At 44.1% G+C, this 26,048-nt stretch overlaps 1 protein-coding gene across 1 annotated transcript in view; it reads right to left on the bottom strand.

Annotated features, from left to right (window-relative positions):
* tbkbp1 (TBK1 binding protein 1) overlaps window positions 1–26,048 on the bottom strand; it is a 47,139-nt gene extending 21,091 nt beyond the window's left edge. Inside the window, exons 1-3 of the mRNA XM_084040260.1 lie at window positions 25,704–26,048; window positions 5,654–5,915; window positions 19–144 (exon numbers count right to left, since the gene is read on the bottom strand). Of these exons, the coding sequence (XP_083896386.1) occupies window positions 19–144; window positions 5,654–5,899 (372 nt within the window). The 5' untranslated portion in view covers window positions 5,900–5,915; window positions 25,704–26,048. The remainder of the gene's footprint in view (window positions 1–18; window positions 145–5,653; window positions 5,916–25,703) is intronic.

Consider the following 26,048-nt stretch of genomic DNA (forward strand, 5'->3'; position numbering starts at 1 on the left):
CTAAGTACCCCCCCTCACCTCGTGGGTCAGGACGTTGACTCTCTGCTGCAGGTTTCCGTTCTCCGAGTGCAGCAGCGCCGTCTCCTTGCTCTCGAAGGAACAGTAAGAGTTGGTGTCCTCGCCGAACTCGTTGATCATCGGGAACTGCAGAAGCGTTACATCATAGAAATTAGACGTGTTAGAATAAGACTGTGTGCAGAGAATGAAAAAAAAAAATGCTTATTTATTTCTCTTTTTTTGGGTTTCCTGCTGTTTTTTGACGATTTCACACCGGGATCATAAAAGATTCATCTTGTATCAACTGCAGCTTCTGTTTGGCCCAGATATCACTCAGGGGATCGTCGTGTTGTAACTCATTTCTTCTTCGTGAACTAGATTTTATTTTCCTCCTAAACTAATCTGAGAATTTACACAGTGAGTCGCTTTAATTTCATCCCACACAAATTAAATCTGGTGTGTGTGACTCAGCTGCTGTTTGTTCCACCCGTCACTTACTTTGGTTGTCCACCTGTTTGGATTTCTTGACTAAACTTGGGAGAATGATTTGAGAGTGGGTGCTACAATTTTTCATTTTAGCGTTTTCATGTCAATCATGGCGTTTCAGACATTGTTTATCCGATTGTCTCAAACCGTGGAGGAGTGCCGCCTTCGCTTGTCGCTTCCACGGTGGCATCTTCAACCGATATTTGTCAAGAAATCCAATAAAAACACTAAAACCAACAACATGTTAGTCAGACTCGATGCGTTCTGACTTCCTGTCTGTAAAACGGACATTTCCAAAAACAGCTGATCATTGTGGAGCATCGTACTCTCAAATCGTTAGATTCAATTAAAATAATAAATTTGATTTAGTAATTTACAAAGCTAGTTTATATACAATATGTGCATCACAGAAACATGCAGAAACCACACGACAGTTTGAGACTAGAAATGCATACATGACACACACACACACACACACACACACACACACACACACACTTAATTTAGCATCGATGTGTAAATACAAATAAAACCAAATATTACTCTATTATTTACGATTTTGGGTAAAGCTTACAATTTATTTATTTAGAAGAAACATTTACATTTACATCAAAGACAAACAACTAAACAAGGGTACTAAGGAAAAATACATAAAAAAGCTGTAAAGCTTACAATTTGCAAAGCTAATTATTTTTTTTATCTAAATAGTGCTAAAAAATTCAAAAAAATCTAAAAGCATAGTAATGTAGTGGCACAAAAGGAGTATTTGAAACTAAAAAGTGATGTGGGAGGAGACGACCCTGAATATGTTAAATTTGCTGACACATTTACAGGCCGGTTTTTATTTTATTTGTTTTATTTTATTTATTTTTTAGAGTGTGTGTGTTCATGGTGATGAAGGAACATCGAGGCTCACTGATGTGTTTTTAATTGCTGTTGGACAACAATGGAGGAAGAAAATATATCAGTTTCAATGCACACACAAATAAATGATCTCATAAATATGTATTAGATATGAGCTGGAACTGTGATGCAACCGCATTATACAAACTCACATCATGCAGAAATAACTGCATCATATGTGGCTCCGATTACGCAGATATGACTATGATTATGTAACCATAACTGTAGCAGATGCATTCGTGTGCAACATTTACTGTTTGTTTGACTTGGTGTGAGCCATTTGTCCAGTTGAGGTGCTAAACTGGTGTCTGGTAGCAGAAACACGCGAGGCCAGGTTACATAACGGCATGTTGGTTCGACCCAAATGAACACATTTACATTTAGAGTGCCGAGTGTAAGCAGGGAGGGCGTTTGAGTCGTTGCTGCTGATGCAACGTCTATTTGAGGAGCTAAACAACCCTTTTCCATTTAGAAGAACATCACTCTCTGCTCAGTTTAACTGTAAATGTTCACAACGAGGGCAAAAAATCCCCAGGAGTCCCAGGAATCCTCACGCTGCCTCACAAAGTAGCAGGAAAACACTTCCATCTGCATCATTACAGCTGCTGTGCTCATCTTGTATGTAGAGAAAGCCTGCAACACCCACCTCCCCTTTTACAAAAAGGCTTGAAGTAACAAGAGAATCCAGAATGTTCTACTCTTCTTTGCCTTTTGTTTTGTTTTTTATTTGTGTCCTTCATTTGAGGATCCAGCAGTCAATATTGTGATCATCTTCTTTTTGTTTTAAAGGCACATTGTGTATTGACAGAGTTACAGGTGTGACAAACACTCCAAACAGCCAACATCTGCACCTGCTCGCTCCAAAATCAACACCTGTCTCTCCGGGAATGCTTGGGCCCCGAACAAACCGACGCCCGAGAGTTAAGTCAACAGCAGTGTGGCAGCCTGCGGTCCTCCGAGCAGCTGCTCGCTAAAAGGATGCAGGATTTCTGCGGTGACACATATGTCAGGAGAGGAAAGACAAAGTCAAACTGCATTTCCATCCATCGTCTACCGCTTTATCCAGTAAAACTGCATTTCCTTCAGTTTCACAACTAGAAATATTGCGGTTGAGGGCGTGTGCCTCCACCGAACAGTCGTGTGGCAGTTTTACATCCACCAGACTTGGATTGTGCAGCATTATTCCTGAGATGTTGCGTTCAAGAAAAAGGGGCTGGATGAATGTGGACGACCCCAAAAACATCAGACCTCCTGTCACGGCTGTCGCTGAAGCGTCAAGCTGCAGTTTACGTCCACGTCTGTCCAAACTGTCATCTTCATCATTTTATTTTAGACATTCATGAGAAATTGTCATAATTGTCGGTTTAATTCTTCAGTCAGGACAAAAACATGTTTTGTGAGGTCACAGCCACCGTTGACCCCCAAATGTGAGGGGACAGGAACGGCGGTCTCCTGATTTAATGTCCTGTGTTTGTGTTTGCTTCACCAAACCTCAACCTCTCTGAGCGGACGTTCTGGTGTTGTTACACCACGTATCTTTCAGGAACGCTTGATCGTTGCAGAAGTCACTCTGACAGGATGCAAAACAAGGTTTGAAGAAATGAACGACGCCAACATGTTGTCCTGGCGACCAGGCCGCTCTTCAGTCTCCCAGAAGCAACGGTCTCCGGAGCTGCAGTTTGCACGGATTCAGAGGTTCGATTTCCCCGTAAACCTCCATGCAGCAACAGCTGGAGTCTTCTGGGACACTTCCAGCCTCTTTGATAACTTTCTGTCATTTGTCTGTTTTCTCAGACAAGAAACAAATGCCACTGATGCCTCTCTGTCTCTCTGTCTCTCTCTCTCTCTCTCTCTCTCTCTCTCTCTCTCTCTCCAGCATCGTAAACAGCACGGCGAGTTGAAAGTCCTCGTGCACCTGAAGCAAAGACTCGCCGAGGGGGTAAATTTGGAGCGTTACATCATAGAATTCCTGGAATAAGTAAAACGCCACACAGTCGTGACTCGTGATGATAATAAGAATATCCAGGGTTCTTTCCCTTTAATCCGCCTTTGTTCTTAAATGCAGCAGTTAATCTCTCCCTTGCTCTTTGCATCATTATCTCCCTTTACTCTCCTCATTTCTTCCCCTTTTAACTCCATATCCTCATCCTTCCCCCGTCCTTTACGCTCCCCAGGGGCGGGGTTAGGGGATGGCTACTTGGGCTCAAGCCCCGGATGTTTTTGCCAAAGCCCCGAATGTTTACAGTAGGGGGGGGGGGGGAAGCTCAACGCGGTTTATGTCAGTCTCCCTCCCCTGACCGCACCAGAGTCTGGTGTAGCCTTCCTGCAGTACCGGAGTCCGACAGAGAGGCAGCAGCAGCGGGAAAGTAACCTGCGTTCATAGCTTGCTCTGCCAAGAAGAAGTGTGTCCTCTCTCTCTTTCCTGTGTTGATTCCGCCCGCGGGTTCAAATCGACATGTCAGATGGACGTAGCTACATGATGGACAGAAGAACGTTTTTCTCAGCGGTGGCGCAACGACCAACAATTAACGACCAACGTCGGAACAGATGTTTTAGGTCTGTGAATGTTAACATTAATACTCGGTGTGTGAGAAGTTATTGACTGACAAAGTAGTATCTTTCAAGTGTGCAGGTGGCCGAGTGGTTAGAGCGCATGCCATGAATACCCGTATACGCAACCGACCCCGGTTCAAATCCAGGCTGGTGGTCTTTTGCTGCATGTCACACACCCTCTCTCTGCTGTGTTTCCTATCTGTCCACTGCTAATGAAAGGCATCTATGCCAGAAAAAAATCTTTAAAAAAAAAGATTTAAAAATAGAGTTTTTGCTAGATGGTTTTCATTACCGTCGGTTGTAATAACAGTTAGCATACGCAGAATATATGCCAGAACTTTGCGCATACATCTTTCGTCCCTCTGGGCTAAGGCTCGGATCTCCCATAATCCTAGATCCACCCCTGACGCTCCCCATCACTGTATTTGCTCTCTTCCATCACCGAGCAAACAGCAGGAGGTGTTTCCCTGCCGATCGCCAAGCCATTTCCCCAAAAATCCTTAGTTTGTATTGACCAAATTAATCAAACGGATATTGTCGGCGATAAAATAAATGAAGAAGAAACAAAGTGAGTACTAAACATACGTCGTGCTTTGGTTGGGACAGACTGTAACTTTGCATCATCTCCATTAATTAAAAGATTTATAACGTTTAGTTCAGCTGTGTGAGGCCGAACTGACCCCATTAGATCAGGAACATTTGGACATTTATGCTTTTTTCATGTTTTTTTATGAACATAAATAACGCTAATATTGTAAAAGTTATGGGATAATATAAGGAAATGTTAATGATCAGATACTTTCGTTCAATACTCCTCAGGTTAAATACTTGAAAAATGATGGAAGTATTCTGATTAAATTGTTCAGTCTGCAACTTATTTTAATTACGGATTAATTTTAATGATCATTTTTCAAGCAAAGAAAAGCCAAAGCATTCATTACTGTTAATAATGGTTTAATGATTATCTTGGGCTTTTAAGAGTATTGGTTTTAAAAAAGGAGCCAATTTCATACATCACTTTGGGCTGTGGGAAATTAAAAATGACATTTGTCATAATTTTTCGACATTTTATAGACTGAATTAATGGATTAATCAAAAGGAAATAATGCAAAATATATTTGATAATTAAAATAGTTGGCTGCCTGCCTCTTCCTGCTCCCAATAAAAATCTACACACGTCCACTTCTTCTTATTATACTGTTGTCAATTCACCTTTATTTATCTATATGTATTTCATTACATTCCTATATTTTACCTTTTACATTTATTTTTTGTCTCTTTATTGCCAGCCCTTCACAGCTTCTGTGTAATTGTTGATGACGATAAATCACTTTTTTAATTAAGGGAAACAGATAGCGTGGCCTCCCATGACTGCTTACACAGAGATCCAGATACATTACAGGTCAAATCAGGCAACAGATAAGTGAGTGACCTCACCTCACCATCCAGATAAACACATGCACACATGGGATTATAGCTCCGCTGCTCCGGTGCGCCTTATGATTTTATTTTTTTACTTAAACATGAGTTATTTCTCCTGTTTATTCCCCCGCTGGTCCAGGATCAAAGCCCAAAGCTTTTTATCTTTGTGTATGATCTCAGCGCCTCGATGATGCTCAAAAACAAACTGGCCTCATCCTTGTTTAGTCCTGGACATCATTCTGTCTGCCAACGATCATTTCATATTTGACCTTGTGATAAGAAAACGGTTCACCTTGATCTCATAGATCTTCAGCTTCCTCTTGATGCTGGTGTTCTCGCGCTCCAGGCAGCTCAGCCTGGTCTTGATGTCCTGGTAGGCAGTGATGAGGGCGAAGTGGGAGGCCGAGTAGACATCGTCCTGGGGCAGCGGCGAGGAGTGCCACGCCACGCTGACGCAGCCATCCTCCTTGAGGCCCCCGGCGTCGCCGCCGCCTCCTCCCAGCAGCCCCAGCTCCCCTCCGCCGAACAGAGACTGCATCGCTCAGAGCCTCAACCTGAGGGACAGACGGTTATTTGCTTGTTAGTTATTAAATCACCAGATCGTTTTCCGTTCAATTAAATGCACCTGCCAAGAAAGTGAGGGAGAGAAAAAATGCATAATCCTGGCAGGGGTCAACTATCAACGCTCCTGCGGCGGCGCTAAAAAACATCAAGCAGGCAAACAAAAAAAAAGAACAAAGCTGCAGTCGAGTGAGAGCGGTCGGATTTCTGGCATCCACGATGTAAAATATTCAAAAGCAGAGAGTGTACAGAGAGACAGGAGCCAGACGGCGTTAGTCCATGGGACATTTTAAAGATGACTCAGCAGATAATTGTACAACTCATCAGACGAGTCGCACACTGAGTGTGTTTACATGAGCAGGTTGGGATCATTTACTGATTTAGTCACCATTCAGAGGGAAGTGCAGGTGAACTTTTAGAGGTGAGTCGGTGGGAAGACAAATACAGATTAGTCCAAAAGAGAGAACATTTAAAAATGTGTCTAGAATTCACCCCTTGATTCTAATGGAGGAATGGTCAGGTCTGAGATTAGCGATTATGTCCTGCACTGATCTCACATAGCAGCCATAAACACAGCAGTCACACAAGTGTGTGCTTCCCAAATATTTCTAAACCACAGCAGCCCTCCATACGGATTCTTTTTTTAATGGCACTTAGCTTTCAGTGTTGGCTTTTGAGTCTCTTGAGGGCTCAGATACATCGGCGGTTCTTTGAGTCTATTTACGATCGCTGTGTCTTTGGTGTGTCTGGAAAAACCCAAAGTGAAGTGAACGGCCGATGAACCAAAAACAAGGCGTCGTTAGCGTGTTTGGACTAAATACAAGCTTTTAAACCTTTTTCATTTCTTGATTCATGGGAAAAATGGTCATTAACACATATGAACACGCAAAACAATCTATAGCAGGATAAACACAACACAACAATCGTTTAAAAAGTAATACAAAAATAAAGTGTGGGTCCATAAGAAAACACATAATATAGTGTATATATTTTTTGGGGGTTTGGACTCCGCCCATCTCTTCTTGTGGAATTGTCCCTCCAAAATTAAAATGATTACCTTCGAACTACATCCAAATCTTGACAATTTCCTAGTTTTCTCATTCTGATGTGTACAATGATAAAACAATCCATTCCAAATCATGTTGTTGCTGAATATATTCAATGCAAAATGTGAAAGGAAATGTCTTTAACTATTATTTCAGTTCGAAGAACGACGTAAAGTTTAACTAACGTCAGTACTGGCAGGCTGCGTACTTCAGCAACGTAGCACATGTACTTATTTTAATCCGAATCACAATCTTTTATTGATCAAGTCATTTTGCTGCCTGAATCTAAATGACGGCGAGTTGTCGAGTGTGACGAGTCGGGAAACGAGAACGAGTCGGCCAAACCGAGAGGAGCCACGGATTCAGGATTTCCACTACAAGCGACAATTTTCAAATTAACTTCAGATCGTCATTTTCAATGATGACAACTTCACACTAATGTTTCACAGGATAAACTGATGCAACATAAACTGCTACCTGACTATTAAGTGGAGGCAGACAACCACGAGGCAGTACTTTTCTTTATGTTTTTATTTATTACAGTGGAAATGCTGGTAACTGTAACTATTAAGGCAGTTTTTTTCTCTTTTTTTCTAACGTTTGCCCCTTGGTGATGTTGGGACTTTGAAATTGTATTGACTCTGAAAATCATGAGTGTATTCTTGTCCTGCTCAATGTGTTAAGTGTCCTGAGATGACTTCTGTTGTGATATGACTCTATAAATAACATTGAATTGAATTGAAACTGGCTTAGACAAAAACTATGCAGGTCAATATTTCTGGGCCGCAGCTCCACGTTATTTCATCATTACATCAGCTATCATGATGTAATGAAGAAAATCTGGAAACAATGTGTTTTTACATGACGGCTTTCTGAAATCCAGGTTCCTGGATGTCAGCAGCATTATCCTTCTTTTTCATCTCTCTTCATTCTTATTTGATTTGTTTTGATGGCGGAGCCGTCCTCCAGGTGAATGTTCTCATAGCTGATATGTTAATCAGACTCTGATTCACATTCAAGTCTGTTCGTGCTCCTGTTCCATTTCACAGTACTTGGAAAAAACAAAAAAAACACGAGCTGTGACAGCCTACGCTGCTGGAGTGGCGTGATGAAAGAGCTAGGTAGTTAGCTGACCATGCCCTCCCCACATCCCCATACCTCCGCCCTAAAGACTGCTGTCAAAAAGTGATGAATGGCAACCTGTGATGTCACCACCCCAGCCAACAAGGGGACAAAGTCATACTGGACGGAGTAGCTCGGCACACACACACACACACACAAGGCGATAACGGTTTGATTTACGGGTGCTGAGGGAGTTACACAACAGCTAGTTGATTTGATGCATACCGGAATGGATGCCGTCCTGACTCCCAGCATCGCCGCGTGAGTCAGCGATTGCCTACTGAGCTATTTTCATCTGCTCCCTTCCTCCACGGTTGCTATTTTCCTTGTGTTTTTAAGGGAGAGAGAGAGAGAGAGAGAGAGAGAGAGGGGAGATAAAGCCTCAGCCAAATCTACGGGATGATCCAAAAGCCCTCCCACGTGCACACAAACACACGTCTGTGCACAAGCTGCCAAAAAAACGAAACAAAACAGTTGCTTAAAGACGAGCAGAAACGCCCGAGGAGCTGGCGCCCGTTCACCGGCCGCCACCTGCCTGAGACTGTTTACACCGGGAAGACGTTACGCTCCTGGGATGACGTCACTACTTCTGTGTCACCAAAAACAAAAGGGCCGGAGCTGCTTCCCGGCGGCGCCACAGAACTCGCAGCATATTAAAAGCTTCCACCTCACCGTTGTGTAGTGAGCAGGTTCCCGTGAACGCCGTGCACCGCCCGCCTACGTGCAGGCTCGAGGACGTAATTATCAGCGGACCTAAAAAAACATATTGGATGAAATTGCCAAGTGGAAGTGATGATTCAATTTTGTGTGTGTGTGTGTAGCACCTGTTCACAGGCGACTGTTTTGGGTAAAGATATCTGCTAGCCTGACGACCGGCTCACGCTCGCTGGAGGACCGGAGGATCAGCCTTGAACCGGATGAAATAAAGGACATGGACATCCATTTTGTGTGTGTGCTCCCTCACAGAAACCAGGCATTTATCACACTCGCTCCCCTTCCCTGATCCCTCCCTTGCTCTCTGCTCCCTCCTCCAGCTTCTCCTCCTCCTTTCCCCCCAATCACACACCATCCACTCCATCTCCTGGACCTCTGGGCTTAATTGCCGAGGCTCCCGGGTCCCCCGTCCCCCCAACTGGCTCCCTGCTTGATTACGCCAGTTTTACCGCGAGAAGTCATAAATTACCCCGCGGCCCACGTGGCATACGTTGTTCCACAGAGACTCTCCCATCCTCTGGTCCTCCCTTTTCTTTCCTTTAGTGTCCAGATTAGATTAAAGCACCGCTTCCTCTTTGTCCCAACGTTTGTGGAAATACATGACCATGCTCACATTGTGCACAGTTTTTGTCTGAATATACCTGTATTCACCCTCTGACTGAAATGCTCCATTTGTGCGCCTGTCTCTTTAAGACTCCGCCCCCCTGAAACATCCAAAAACCACTCATGTTTAGTGAATCTCCCTATTGCAGTGCTGTCTAAAAGTTTAGTATGATTCCTGTTTTGAGTACAATTACAGTTCGGCTTGAATCCCAGCTCCTCCAGTCTGTATGCCGAAGTGTCCTTGGGCAAGATACTGAACGTCATCGGCGTGTGAATGAGTTCGATAATATTAGATCTTGATGTGCAGGCGCCGTGGCTGCTCTGCCGTCAGTGTATGAACGTGTGTGAACGGGTAAAAGTGACTGAATGTAGTGTGAAGCACCTTGAGTAGCTAGTTAGCTAGAAAAGCGCTATGAATGTTCATTTACCGTTTACAGACTGAGCTCCCTTTTTTCAAGCATCAACCAGTCACATGTTTTCGTTTCACCATTTCTGCCCACCATTCCTGTTCCTTTATGTAAGAACGCTGGAAGTAAAAACATGTTGTTGCGCTTACATACATATCACCCTCCCTCCCTCCTTTTATCTCGCCACGGCAACGCCAGACAGTCCAGCCCTCCTCGTTGCCCTGCGATGCCCACAGGCTGAACGTTTGCCACCTCTGACTCAGTCAGTATGTGTGTGAATAGAGAGTCGGAGGCCCGAGAGCTGGTGTGCCTTTCTGCCCGGCATCCCCCCCCAACCGCTCCCACAATGCCGAGCTCCGCTCCGCTGCCCCCGGTTCCTCTGCTACAGTCTCTCTTTCACAGAGCTGGCTGGTCCGGCACACGCAAGTGTGAGTCAATGCAAAGAGTGTGTGTTTCATGTTTGTCGGTGCACAAGGACATAGGGGTGGCAGTGTGTGTGTGTGTGTGTGTGTGTGTATGTCAAAGAGAGACAGGTAGTAGGTATTGAAGCACTAATCCAATGTACTGGATGTGTATCGACCGTGTGCACTGACCTTATTAAATGGATCAGTTATTAGCCAGACGAGTTTCATCTGGATCAAATACTGTTTCTTAGCCGCACACACTCGTTAAAAAATCAACCAACAACCGATATATCATCTTCTAGACAACTAAAACCCACTGGTATCACTCAGGAGGCCGCGCTGCTCAACAACAGTTGAATCCCCGTAGTGACTTCTCCATGCTGTAGTTCTGTCTGAATTCATAGCTTAATTATTAAACCCCATAAAGTGAAAATTAGTGCAAAACAGTTGGTCACTGACCGAGAATGATATACCATCATGCATTGTGCTACATAGTCCTCTACATAATCCTCTACACAGTCCTCTAGATAGTCCTCTATATGGTCCTCTACACATTCCTCTACATAGTCCTCTACATAGTCCTCTACACAGTCCTCTAGATAGTCCTCTAAATGGTCCTCTACACATTCCTCTACATAGTCCTCTACACAGTCCTCTACATAGTCCTCTACACATTCCTCTACATAGTCCTCTACACATTCCTCTACATAGTCCTCTACATAGTCCTCTACACATTCCTCTACATAGTCCTCTACATAGTCCTCTACACATTCCTCTACATAGTCCTCTACACATTCCTCTACATAGTCCTCTACATAGTCCTCTACACATTCCTCTACATAGTCCTCCACATAGTCCTCTACATAGTCTTCTACATAGTCCTCTACATAGTCCTCTACATAGTCCTCTACACAGTCCTCTAGATAGTCCTCTATATGGTCCTCTACACATTCCTCTACATAGTCCTCTACATAGTCCTCTACACAGTCCTCTAGATAGTCCTCTAAATGGTCCTCTACACATTCCTCTACATAGTCCTCTACACAGTCCTCTACATAGTCCTCTACACATTCCTCTACATAGTCCTCTACACATTCCTCTACATAGTCCTCTACATAGTCCTCTACACATTCCTCTACATAGTCCTCCACATAGTCCTCTACATAGTCTTCTACATAGTCCTCTACATAGTCCTCCACATAGTCCTCTACATAGTCCTCGACATGGTCCTCCACATAGTCCTCTACATAGTCCTCTACATGGTCCTCCACATAGTCCTCTACATAGTCCTCTAGATAGTCCTCTACATGGTCCTCCACATAGTCCTCTACATAGTCTTCTACATGGTCCTCCACATAGTCCTCTACACAGTCCTCTAGATAGTCCTCTATATGGTCCTCTACACATTCCTCCACATAGTCCTCTACATAGTCCTCTACATGGTCCTCCACATAGTCCTCTACATAGTCTTCTACATAGTCCTCTACATAGTCCTCCACATAGTCATCTACATAGTCCTCTACATGGTCCTCCACATAGTCCTCTACATAGTCCTCTAAATAGTCCTCTACATAGTCCTCTATAATGGACTCCCTGGTAGTGAGTAGATCGTGAGCAACTGAGTGATTTGGGACAGAACCAATGAAGTCACTGCAGACGTCGGGTCGTCCTTTAATCACACAGTTGGCGCTGGGCCGTAAAATAAATGACAACTACAACTACGGGAATAATAAAACACGATGATCCTGGCACAAAGAGAAAAACTCAGTTCAAGCCGCAATTAAGTCAAGGGAAAAATGTTACTGAATCTATTTATTTTTACAGAAAGCAAAACAACGACCACAGTCAGTTCTAATCACATCATCACATCAGCAATTAATGTTGTATTACAACAATAGGGATTATAACTATAAATTAAATATGATGATACTTATGATATAATACTATGTTATGATTAATATTATGAAGCTCTATTCAAGTGTGTTTATAGACATGTGTGTCTTCGAGTCCACTACCAAAACACACACACACACATATATAAAACACACACACAAACACACATACAGTACATAACACAAAGCCTGCCAGTACAGGAGAAAAACACCGTGTGACATGCCATACCGCTCCATGATTCATCACTTGGGGAATCAGCCATGTAGGCAGGCGGAGTGTGTGTGTGTGTGTGTGGGGGGGGGATTGATAGCAGTGGTAGGACGGAGACAATGAGCTATGTTGTATTTTCCTTTTGTCGGCCCTCTCTACGTTTTCAGCCCGCTCCATCGCTCTTCTCTCTCCACTCGGTCATCCTTCTTTCCACCGGATTGGTATCGAACCGCCCGTCCTTCCCCCCGTTCCCTTCCTCCTTCCTCTCTGTCATTCATCCATCTTGGTATTCAGCAGCAAGGTTCATCACAGTGGAGGGAGGGGAAACTCAATCTTGACTTTAAATGAGAACTTCCCTCACAAAAGTCATTAATCACCTCATTATTTGCTACAACCGCTCCGGTACTCGCCCCCCTCGAGTCTGGCGAGTCCGAGTCGAGCTGAGAGGGAGCAGCAAGGACGAGATAAGAGCCCACCCTCCTAATTAACCACGGCCGCACACACACACACGCGTGCGTCCTGACAGATGACTCAGGAGGTCTGTGTGTGTGTGTGTGTGTGTGTAGCACATTTCCCAGTGAAACAAAAGCCTGCAATTTCAGGTCTCAGCTGTTAAAAAGCGCACTGAGCCGGCAGCAGCACGGAGTGAGAGATGGCTGCTGCTCTGACAAGATGCCAGACTAGTGAAGAGAGAAGGTCCAGCAAGCCAAACATGCGGACGGGCGTGATCGCCGGCGAGTTGCGGACGTCAGCCATTGGTTCGTGGGCTCAGGTTTGAAAGCCTTAAGTTCCAACACTTTGGAGCTCAACGTATTCAGTTCCACCTCCAACGTTAGTTTCCAATGCGACCAATGAGTCACATCGCTGGCGAGCAACAAACGACCCGCATGACCAACGACAATGTTCTTGTTTTGGATTGGGACTCGAACGCCGGCCTCCTGAATGAAAGTCCTCTGTGTGTGTTTCACCACCAAACCGTTGGAGCTGCTGATAGGCTGATGGGAGTTGGGATGGGAGTTAGGGTGTCTTATTATTGCCGTGTTCCAGCGTCTTAAATATGAAGATTTTTCCAGCTTCGCTTTTATATTTTTTAAATTTTGAAAACTGAATTTTCAATCCAACCAAACCAGTTTGATGATGTTGCTTTGGGCTCTGGGAACTTGTGGTCATTTTTATTTTATTTTTTATTTTTACATTTGATTGGCCTACAAAAATAATTAATGAGTGTGGAAAAATAACCAACACGACAATAATAATGGAAGAATCCCACACACAATGTAGAGCAGAAGCTTTCTGATCGCGTATGCAGCGTGCAAAGGCAAGGTCGGATCCTCTGTGGGATCGGATGAGTCTTACGGTTTATTTATCAACCCTTATTATTCTTATGTGTGGTTATGAGTTTTTTTTGTGTGTTTTTTCGTTTTCATTACCTGACGCAAGGAGGTGCTTTGACGTCACAGCCTTAACGTGGAAAGCAGCATCAGTCAGACCCCATTACACACACACACACACACACACACATGCATCTGTGAACCTGCTCCTCACTGTAAATTCATACATTAATACCAGCCAGAGAGCATGACAGCTGAAGCGGCTCGAATCATTCCAGCGCCGATGGCCCCGACTCGTACTCGGCTCTCACTCTTGTCTTGTTCCCCCGGCATCTAAAGGCTCGTGTGCTTCACAGAACATCACATCCTCCTCCGATGTGTCTGTTCTGCTGTCATGCACCGACTACATCACACACACACACACACGCACACACACGCACGCACGCAGCTATAAATGACTAAATTTGCAAAAATGACGCTTTGCCAGAGAAGCATGAAATGAGAAATAATGCACACACGATTGTTACACAATCAAACATTTAAGAAGACACACATTATGCATTCATTTTTAGCTTTCTGTTTCATTGCTATCCAAAGATATTTAATTGCTCTCGAGTGGAACTTTCTGGAGACATCTGATGCAAAATACACAAAAGAAGAGCAACAGATGAGTCATTAAATGCAAATCATAGTTTTATGTAGACAAGAGCTCATCCAAAAAAAGAGCTGGCGATCATTATATAAAATAAATCTTTTTTTTTTAAATTATATAACAAAATATCCAATAATAAAATAATCCAAACTAGTGTGCATGGAGCTGCAAAAAAAACAACAAACCGAGGTTGATCCCGGCTCTGGCCTCTGTTATAATAGGAAATAAAGATCTATGAGAAGCTGCTAAAGAGAGAAGTGTTTAATTGGCTCCCAGTGCTGAAATGACAATCTGTGTCTCGCTGATTAATTAATGGTGCATGCTGCTGCTGCTGCTGCTGCTGCTGGGGGAGTCCAGACACGAGGTGATGTGTGAGGGGGGGAAGCGTAGCCTATATGATAAACATGAGCAGTGCATTGTGGGAGCAGTGTGTGACATCATCTATACGCAATGGATGTACGTCTGCTCAGCCTGGTGTCACTAAGAACAACGCGTGTCCTCCGAACGAGTGCGAGTGCTCCGGTTTGTCGAGGCGTTAGCACATCACTTCTAATGCAAGTCGGTGTCCTTGGCAAAGGACACAACCGCTCAGCCACGAAGGGCCTCGCTCCTTTACACACACACACACACACACGCTGCTGTAGTCTGAGACAAAGAGGGGGGAGGAGGGAGGGGGAGTCCTGGGAAAAGAGACTGGCGTAAATCTGAATGTCACACAGGCAGAAACAAAAACACACATAATAACTGACATGTAGACACATTCACATGCAAATACACACAGCGACGTTGTGCTGCTGATACATATCATTTGTGCTGGCAACTGACATTTAAAATGTTCTTGGGATTTACCTGAGCACAAATCTGAAGAAACGGGGTGAAACGCTTCGCCTGAGTTTATATATTTACACTATATTTATACTCTTCAGGCACATGAGGCTAAACGGTAGAACATGAACGGGAACAAGCAGGTAAAATGTTGTTTTTATTATTATTTTTAGTGCACATATGTAGAAGCTCCTATAGTGTATATAAAAGTCTAACACAGCTATTATAAATATATATAAATGACAAAGCAGGGAAAGGTTTGGCTTGAGGAGCCGTTCTTCATTGTTTCAGTGGATTTTAATGCACCTTCAGGATGACATACTCTCACCGTGGCCTCACATGATATTAATCAGGTCCGACCAATAATGAGAATGAAATTATAGTTGATAAATAATCTTGCTGTTGGCTTTCATTGACAGTAAGAGGCGGTATGCACCTTTAAAGTTTGTGATCAGCTAATATAAGAGTACAAACTCTTTTGTTCTTTTAAAAATACAACAATGTGAATTTAGCGATAATGTTATTGGCCAGGAGAAGGAGGTAATCATCACGAGTACGGAAGCCGAAGTGATACTGTTTTTTTTATTAGTATTATACGTTACTTTGAGAATCAGCGTGTGAAGTAACAAAATATATTTACTCAAATATTGTACGTACTGAGATTCATTTTTTCAGTCACTCGGTACATTGCAGATTCAGATTATTAAAACAAAATATAACAAACAAATAAATCAGGCATATTGTAGTATTATTGCGAATGATTTATGAGATTTACAATCTGCAACATTATAGTCATGTTTTCATTGTTAATGACAATGTGCCGGCTACGGTCCGTGTTAGCTTGTATGTGTGTGCTGACCACTTCACATCGGACTGCTTCAGTAACGAGGGTCAGTACAAAGCTGGCTTTGCCTCGACACTGACCCTTGTAAAAGGATCTGTCCCAACCATACGGGACCAGCAACTTCACCTGAGCCACATTTCTCTCCAAGTAGGCGATGACAGACGGAGCTAATTAGCATTTAAAGGTACAGGCACAGAAACAGCCTGTTCTCAGCAGAGCTCATTTGAGCAACTTTTAGACAGCTGAAAATCAGGACCACGGATGGGTTTGGGGCAATGCATAATGAATCCAGTGTTGTTGGACCTCTGACAGCTGAGTGAAATTGATGAAAAACAGTATAACATGGGACCTTTAAAATGAACAGCAACGTGCAACATCCACGTGAATGCAGTCATATTAATCCAGAAGCATCATACTGGATAGTAAAGTAGCCATACTTTGAGCTGATAATACTTTACCTAAGTGAGGTTTTTGAATGCAGTAGTGGAGGATTTTCACAGTACTTGTGGAGGATCTGAATATGTCATCAACACTATCTGACTGCTGAGGTGATTCGTAAGCAGGAAGAGAAGAACGGACCGACAGAAGAGCAACACTTGTGGAATATGAAGCAAACAAGTACAGTAGATAACAGCACAGCCGATGGGACGATCAAAGAGAGGAGAGGCGGAGAGGGAGAAGGATGAGGGGATGAAAGAGAAGGAGGGATGAACGAGAGGCTTTCCATTTATAGGAACACGAGGTAGGGCCAATTACTGCACACCGACAACAGCCACAACAACGGGCTCGTTAGGGTATCGAACCCACATGTTCCAGTTCATCGCTCTCTGCACACGCAGACCTGCCTACACACAGAGGGGGACGCCCCCCGGCTTCTACTTTGTCGGTACAAAATGAGCTCCTGCACACGTGCACGCTCCTTTGCTATGTTCTATCGCCTGGCGTGAAATAACAGACGCACAGGGAGGTTTGCTGAAAAGGTGCTGTGACATCAAGAACACCGTGAAAGAAGGTTGTTAACTCTATTCCCTGTTTCTAAGCTGGCGTGTCTCTATAGTGGCGACTGTGAGTGTGTGAGACCTGGAGAGGAAACGTTCTGGAGGAGCGTTACATAAGTACAAAGTGATGAGGAGAGGATGCAGATGGATCCTCCTGAATCATCGATATCGTCGTATTGATTTTTTTTCCGCTGGCAACCGTTGGCTTCATTGTCTCCCTGCCGTTTGTGTGCCGTTGGTTGTGGTTATTGGCTGGAAGCATCGCGAGCAGCAGCTTTGCTGCGGGACACACACTGTGCTCGGACACACTCTTGGACCGGGAAGAGATGTGATATTGTTTCTTTTGTCTGGACTCAACACATTTTATCAGGCCTTCACTTTCGTATCATGGTGGATGTTCCAAACATTCATATAAGCCGATGCTTGCTGAATCATTTATTCTCTACAGGGACAATGTGTATTGATAAACTGTAATTGTGCCACTGTTAGCTAAGACGCTATTTCCTGAACGTAGCCATTGAAATGGCTATGACAACACTAATTAATTAATGTTTTAACTAAAGGGGGAACTGTGCCCATTTTTCAAAATTCATACATGTTGTTCCCGACGTCTAGGAAAATCCCAAAACGTGAAAAACTCGAAATCAAAAAGTGCTGAATCTCAAATCTGTCCACACGCTTGGAGTGTTTTGGAACACATTTAAAATTAATAAGCTTTGAATAAATGAGTGATAACTGTCATGTCTGGAGCTTCTGTGCCGGGGGTGGAGCTTCAGGGACAGGGGCGGAGTTTCAGGGCTCTGCGGACTTGAGCACGTCATCGTCTGTTTGGAGGTCCTTTTTGGAGTCGGAGCCCTGCCATCGGGCCCCTCCCTAGGGGCCAAGCAATGTCTCAACACAATCCCACCAGGGCCCGTTTAAGAACATTAAACATAAAACCGATATGTTGACCTGCACTAGAAAGCTAACAAGCTCACTAAACACACCATCAAAGACCACGAGGTGGTACATACAAAGCAGCCGGTCCTCTTTAGGCTGAAGTAAAGTCCTCCATAAGTCCTCTCCTCCACACACAGAATACAAACAGAAACTCTCTATGACGCTAGCTGCTTCTCAGCTGCATGCTTATTGGAAATCTATGCACCGTGCCCGGCCCTGCTGCAAACACAAAGATTATCTTGCACATGCAATTATTCCTTGTATCCTTTTGAGTCAATGTGATGGCGGTTTAATAGTGAAGTCTGATTCCAGACAGGAGAGGCGTCAATATCCTCCTTTCCCCCACTTATTTCTTTAACGGGGAGGCAAAACATTTTTCATGCAGTAGTCGTTTTTTTTTTGCTTCCTCAATATATCCAGAAAACATCCAAAATACATATCTGGGATATCATTTCAATCTGCGGGTTTGCACATGATAATGCCTCATTTGTACACATAAACGATGTGTATGAGTTAGGAGTGAACCTGGGGTGAACACACTCAAAATAGCAAAACATTTTCTCACAAAAACGCTGTCAGACAGAATGTGAGTCGATATTTTTAGGTGCACCGGAGGGAGTTTAAGGAGTCCACAAACGAGTGACGAGCAAGTGGGTAACCTGGTTTCTCTGAGACACAAAAAGAACCGTGTGAATCCCCAGTGAGCCCGAAGACTCCTGGCCCCCAAAATGGACTTTCTTCTTCTTCTTTCCCTTCTCCTGGAACCAGGATGTCTCCAGAGTCACTGACACGAGGTCCTTGTCTAGAGTCTACTTGCCTCTCTTTTTACTACAACTCTCTGTGGGTCCTTCAGAGCCCCTCTGTCACACACACATGCGGACTGTTCCGCTGTGCCTCCGCGGTCGGCACGGTGCCTCGCGTGGGCGGCGAGAGTGAGTGGTCACATTACACTGCGCTTACATCACATTCCTTCAGTCTCCTTAGCAACCAGGTGTCCGCCAACAACAAAGGCAAAACGCGACTGTATCCGCCCAGTTATGTCACCCTCCACGGTGTTCATCAAAAACAAAGAACCCTCCACACGTCATCACAATCCTGCTGTGTGAAAGACGCGGTGGCGTTCGGTCGCTCTGGAACAGTGAAGCGAGCCGGGACGGGGGCAGTGGGAGGTGTGAGTTTGTTGCCTGTGAGAGTTTTTGGAAAGAGGTGAGGCTTTCTTCCCTCAAAGGGTACGTCAAAGTGACTCATCTGAAGCCAAAACTCTGATAGGAGACGAGGGCCTTGATGCAGGTGAGCCGCCCATGACTTTTTCAGAGGCAAGAGAAAAGAGAATCAGCGGTCACTGCCTTGGCCCACAGATATTACACCACAGTTATGTAAAAAAAAAATGGAGAGAAAAGAAGGTAGAGAGAGACGAGGAGAGCATAACAGAAACATATTCTTCTCCTGTGTTCAGACGAATAGTAGAGTGATATAAGAGCTGGCGTGATTACATGCAAAGTCAGCAGAAAGACGTGATTAGAACGGGACGGGAAAAGTGCACACAATTTAAGGACAATGTTTTCTTCCAAGCCTAGCAACACCAGTAGCAACATGGCTGACACTAGCAGCCTGGCTACTGTCCAAAGAGAGAAACCCCTGCAAGAATCCCAACTTGAGCATTTGTTTGTGTGCTCCTGCCTTCAGGGTTGTCGACCTTGGTATCTCAAGGAGGTGACCTGGAGGATCCCTCAGAGGCGTCCCTTCCTGGAAGTATCAAAGCTCTGATCTGGCACAGAAGCATCCTGCAGGTGAGCCCGGTCTGGCAGCGTTTTGCACCGTGCCATAAACCTGATTAGTGAAATCTGGCACAGATGGACTTTTAGCTCCAAGCTGCTTGTCTTTCTCTGTCTAGACTTTGGCTGCTGCTTGCTTCTCTTTTTGGGGGGAATTAAAAATGAAACGGGATCAATGCCGTGTGCTCTAGCTCAAAGACTTTTCATGCCTGCAAGATTCAGATTTCGGTAGTTACTGTATTCAAAATAATTAACATGAACACAAGCAGCAGAGTGGCACCCCGAGCAGCAACCTTACTGGAACTGGATCCATGTGGATTCTGGTGCGAATCTGTTTAAAAAGTAATCTAAGAAGCTAATTGCACTGGTAGCAACTGTAGCGAGGCAGCCGTAGCGACCTGTCAATCAGCAGGTAACCCCGCCCCTAAAGCATCCCCTGCTTTTTGGTCTGTTGGACTCTAAATGGACCATAATGTACTAAATGAACATCATGCTGGATTGAAGAAGACTTGAAACTAGAGATTGAGACCATAAACTCAGGTTTACAATGTTTACTGAGATATTAAATCATGAGAGATGTAGAGTGATTTTCTCATAGATTCCTATACAACCAGAGAGGAGTCGCCCCCTAGTGGCCAGCAGAGAGAATGTCAGTTTAAGGCACTTAAGCCTTATTAGCATCTTTTGGAAATGCTAATAATGCTAATGTTTCCACCAATGACGATTGCAAAAGTTGAATTAAGTCAAACACAGAAATATTCTGCATTGATTTATGAACAAAACAGTTGACAAATTGAAATCTTTTGATTTATTGAAGAGCGGGGACCTAAATTGAAACAATAAAATCTTGATTTACAACGAGGACGGGAGCTCAGCTCTTTGTTCTCGCTGTCCCTCCCTCCCGTTACCCCTGGTGACCCTTGAAAGGCGCCCATGAATATTCCATCAGCCAGCAGGGTCTCTGCTCTCCCTCTTCATTTAGTGATTCAGTCCGTAAGTAGCTTACATAAAAGTCCATATTTATGGATATGAAGATAATCATAGCGTAAGTGTGTGCATTGGCAGAGAGAGAGAAGGAGCAGGAAACGTTGGAAATGAGTATGAAAACGTGGCAAAGACATTGGAGGGAAATGGAATAGGTTTTGCATAAATTAGCGCTGATTCAAAGCAGGACACTTCCTCAGTGTATGTGTATGTGTGTGTGTGTGTGTGTGTTTGGTCTAATATATGCTGCCCACCGGTGATGAGCCTGCAGAGTGAGATAAATGACCTCATATTCTCATGTCTGAGCCCGGCTCGCACATGCTCAGTGGGAACGACAGCATCATGTAGCTGAGTTATCAATGCAACTTCAGAGCGCAACATTTACTGTACAACTCATTGTGAATGCTTTTCAACTTGGTTGCGATGCTGCAATCAAACTTTTATCCCCGGAAAACGTAATGGCTAATATAGAATAGCATTTCGTCTAAGGAAGCAGTCCGATGCTAACTTCCTACAAAAATGCGTACTCTCTGCAGCGCTGTATAATCACGGGGGAAACTTTAATGTTTGTCCAAACTTTCAACGGTTGTTGAGATATTTGTTGTTTTGCTTTGTTGTTCCCGTTCCCGTCTACTCCTACATGTTCTTTGCACCGACAACAAAAACACATAAATGTCAACCTCATGATGAGGCTAGAGGAAAAATCAGGCGATTATCAAAGTCAGCGGGATTCATCCTCATGAATGTGTGCATTAAATTGCAAAGCAACATATCTAACAGTTATCGAGATAGAGGAACAACTGTCCCACCGGTTGCACAAGACATTTGTTATCCCGATTTTCTATAAAATCCTTTATCGTCCGTTCACTCATTAACACACTTGAAACACCCAATCTGAGCGACCATCAGCAGCATGTAAACAACCTGCACACTGCCTCCTGCTGCAGCACAGGAAGGAAACCCAGAACACTTTCCCTGCTATTACAAATCCAATCCTGCTTTGAAGGCCAGTTTGAAAAAAAGAGAAAAGCAACCCTTAACTAAAGCAGCTCTTCACTCACGGAGCAGAGAAGCCAAGGCCAAGATTTCACAAGATAGAAATGACAACAAAAAACTGCATATTTGCTTTGGCAGAATTCTTTTTCACCCTTTCATGAAGGAAAGCGACAAATCCTTGAGAGAATGTTCCAGTTTTCTGTCAGAGCTGCTTCTAAAAGGAACTTTTGTATATCATTTTTTAATTAGCAAATTTTATTTCAATATTGTGATGATATTGCCGTGAATTATTTTGGCCAGAGGGTAATTATCTGACTCACTTGACTCTCCACACTATGAAAAGATGTTTTATTAGCGTGTATTAGTGTGTTTTGGGCATTTCAGCCAGACTTCTGCTCATCTCTACTTTAATATCAAGTTGCGTTGTGGTTAATATAGGCGCTGGAATAAACAAGGCAACATTTCTGGTTGTGCTGGTCGTGTGTGAGTGTGAGTGTCTACGTCCGTCCACGGACAATCTCTCGTTCTGCTGCAGCAAATTGTGTAATATATAAATATGTGCCGGGTAAAGGCTGCATGCTCAAGGACCTCGAGTATTTCTAGAGATGTGCACATTTTCAAAACACCTTTTATTTCCTTTAGACAGACAGCTTGGTGATTTTGATTTTGTTTTTTTGGAAGATTTATTGAAATCTCTTCTACGTGACTGTCTGCCAACTGTTTGCCTGCATTCATTGTCTAAACCTCTAAGTATCAACAGATCCTAAAAAGAAAAACGTCAAATCAGTTATCATTTTGGAAGGCAGTGACAAAAAAAGTCTGAAATACTTTTTAGAACTCTTTAGGAGATTAAGTTACAGAAAGTAACAAAAAAATGCACCATATGTAAATGTAAAGAATGTCATCATCCGTGTGTTTGGGAGGAAAACACTGCTGATGATGATGATGACTGAAAAACAGAATCATATTTACAGGCTTGTCAGAATTGAATGTGCAATTTGCAGAAAGAAATGCAAAATGTGCCACTTTAAAAAAAAAAGACTTAATAATATGCTGCTTGTCTTTACTTTTCGATGCTGAGGCAACACATTGCAAAATGCTTCCTTTTTGTCTCGGGGTTAAAAGGTTTTTGATTGGATTATTTTGTTTTGATGGAGGCCTCAGAACATGTCACTTTGAGTGTCAACAGTGCGTTTTTTGTTCTTTTTGAATCAGATCTGCCAGAATAAATGAGGATAAATGAGGATAAATGCACGGATGGGATTTTCCAGATTCAGCAGCATTATCTGAAGGGGCCAATGTTCCCGGTCTGATTGTGTAGATACACAACTCCTCCCGCCCCCGAATGCAAACACACACACACACACACACACACACACACACAAACGCACCCGCTTTTGACACTCTGCAGGAGTCACTCCAGAACAAAACACTGCTCCAGGTTGGCTGGAACAATGCAGCTGCAAAGAACACGCTAATTAAATGAACAATACTCGGCAGGTGTGTCTCTGATTATGAATCAACCTGTTGACACTGCAACACTTCCTCCTATGAAGAATCTAGATACCATTGAGCAAAAACACAAATGCAGAGTGTGTTGTATTGGACTGGGCATCTTTGGTCGTGATTTTAATCATTTGGACTAAAATAACCTCACGTCATGTTTCAGGGGGTAAAAAGCATCTCATCAGCAGATAACAAAGTACATTATATAGCAGCTTCAAGCATGGAGGAGCTCGCTGGGAATCCAATTTAAAAGTGCAAAAAATAAAAACCATGATTAACGAGGGTGAAAATGCAGGAAAAACAAGCCCGGACCCACGAGAGCCTTTCCAGCAGTACAGTGGCCGTGTGATTGGTGATTAGCAGGTAGGCTAAAGCCGTGATTCACCACTTTAAATAAGCTCCTTCTGGACGTGACGCCCTGGGACCTTCCTAAAAAAAAAGGAAAGCGGTGGGAATCAAGTCTGTAGTCTCAAGCTCTGAGTTCTTCTTGTAACCTATGACCCCTCTTACAGGCCCGCTGCAGAGACGTGGTGACTGACGGGCTTCGGTATGGAGCTAATTATCACCGTCCAGCATGTGGAGCGATGATTCGAAGGAGAGATCTGAAAGTCGACGTCGTCAGAGAGGCGACTAGAAGGCAGCAGCGGAGGATAAACCCAGGCTGCATTTCGGCACAACCCGTCTTAATCCACTCCAGGCCTTCCTCCGAGGACAAAAATGGGCTCCCATCATGCCTCACTTCATATTATAAAGGCAAGAAATCTGAAAGGTCCTTTATCGTGATATTCAGTCCCATGCTCTTCCATTGAAAGGGAAAATCAGTCTGATAGCGATGTTCACCTTCATCGTGGTTTGCAAACATGCTGGTGACGCAATGCCATAATGCTACGGACTGAACTATTGCAACAACTTGGATGAAATTCTGCATTGTGGTCCCCAAAGGATTCATTGTAGCTACTTTATTCAGGCACTGTTTGTAGCGATCCCTAAGAAAAGTAACGCGCTGCTATTTGTATCTGTATCCCACGAAATTAGTTCGTATATCCAAGTAGCTACTAACCAGAGAGGATAAAGAGTGATAAACTTTCACCCAGGAGACCACAATTCATGTCCTTGTGTGTAACGCCACTTCTCTAGCTGTTTCAACACACACCACAATCTTTTCCTAAACCTAACCAGGTAGGTGTGTGGTCTCAACCTAACTACATTGTTTCCTGTGAAGACCGATGTTTATTTTGAAAGGATCATTTGCAGGAAACGGACGCGTGCTGCTGGACGACGCGTGAAAAGTTAGGAATAAACCAGATCCGATGCACTGTTTTATGAGGATACGTTGCTTCACTTTCACTTAACCACAATCACAAAGACATCTGACAGCTTTCCGTTGTTGGACGTGAGGTTGCAGGTTCATCAGACTCATGCTATTCTTCTGGTATTATTATTATTTCACTGAAATGATATTTGAATGGGGATGACATGCAGGGTGAGATTTACTTTTACATTAACAATCATTCAACACAGTAGTAATATCCACATGCATGCTTTTCTATTATTTAAAAAAAGGGGGCAAGCCTCATCTTCTATCATTCTCTCCTCTTGCATTTATCTCTACTCTGGTGTGCAGACAGTCGTTGTATTTCCAAGCCGGATCCACGAGCACCTTAAAACCTGCTGCTTTGCTTTTGTGTGTTTTTAGATAGACGTTCCTGAATATTCAAAGAAGCTGTTTTTATCGTGTTTATATTATCAGGCAGTCAGCCTTCCTGTCAATGACATTTATAATCCGAGGGAGGGATGGGTTCTACTCTGCAAGTTCAGCTCTGATGTCTTTACAAAAGCCTGCGTCCTGAGATCTTTTACCTCCCGATAATCGAGTCATCATCATTTCAGATACCCAGCTATACGTCGGCGTGCAAGATGCTCTAACAGCAGAGGATGAGCAACGTGTGCATCTATATTTAGTCTGACGAACACTGTTTGTATTTCCAAGACAAAATGTTCCACGAAGCAGCCGCCTTTCCTTCCACTGTTAACCTCTTGTTCTACGGGAGAAGTTTGACTGCATATGTTCATTGTTCTAGTTGGACCTGGCGTACGGGGACATGAGACTGACTAACGCGCAGTGATGAAACCAGGCCAGAGAGCAACTGGCCGGCGGACCGAGGCTACTTTTTTTGCTGACCGCTTTCCTCCGGCAGCTGAAGTTGAAGGTTGCCTGCAGCCGCGGCATCAGCTCTGTGATGCTGCTGATGCTGCTGATGCTGCTGATGCTGCCAAAGCGCCCGCGCGTCTCCTTTAAGGAGATGTGCGCATCAGCTGTGGCCGCTGCAAAAAAAATGCGCGTACGATGAATATAAACACATCATGATTTCTGTTTCTCTAATCTCGCATCCCCGCGCGGGTTTTTTGGGGTGGAGGGTGGAGGGTCGTTTAAAAAACGAGGCTGGACCCAGAAAGGCGGCTGTTCTCTCCACACGTTGCTCTGTTATTATCACATGAAAGACATCGCTGTATTTAAAGAGGGTAACTCACGCGCTCCCGCTGATCGATCCATGAATGCCATCGGAGTATAGGGAGACGGAGGGAGGGAGGGAGAAGGGAGGAAGAGCACCCACACACACACGCACACACACCCGCGCACACACACCCCAAAAAAGCGCTCCGTTTCCCGGTTTGCTCGGTAATAGCCTGCTGCTGCTCCGCTGCTGCTCCGGTGGCGCGCGCCTCCTGTGTAGCTGCTCCCGTGCAGGACTGAGCATCACATCGCACACCGGTTGGAGCTCCGCTCGTGTGGGATGATGATGTCGCGGGAACAGCAGCGTCAGTCTCTCCTTTTTAACGAGAACATCTCAGCTGCTCGTCTCCCGCTTGAGTCAT

This window comes from Eutrigla gurnardus (assembly GCF_963514095.1).
Source record: "Eutrigla gurnardus genome assembly, chromosome: 22".
Taxonomy (NCBI): domain Eukaryota; kingdom Metazoa; phylum Chordata; class Actinopteri; order Perciformes; family Triglidae; genus Eutrigla; species Eutrigla gurnardus.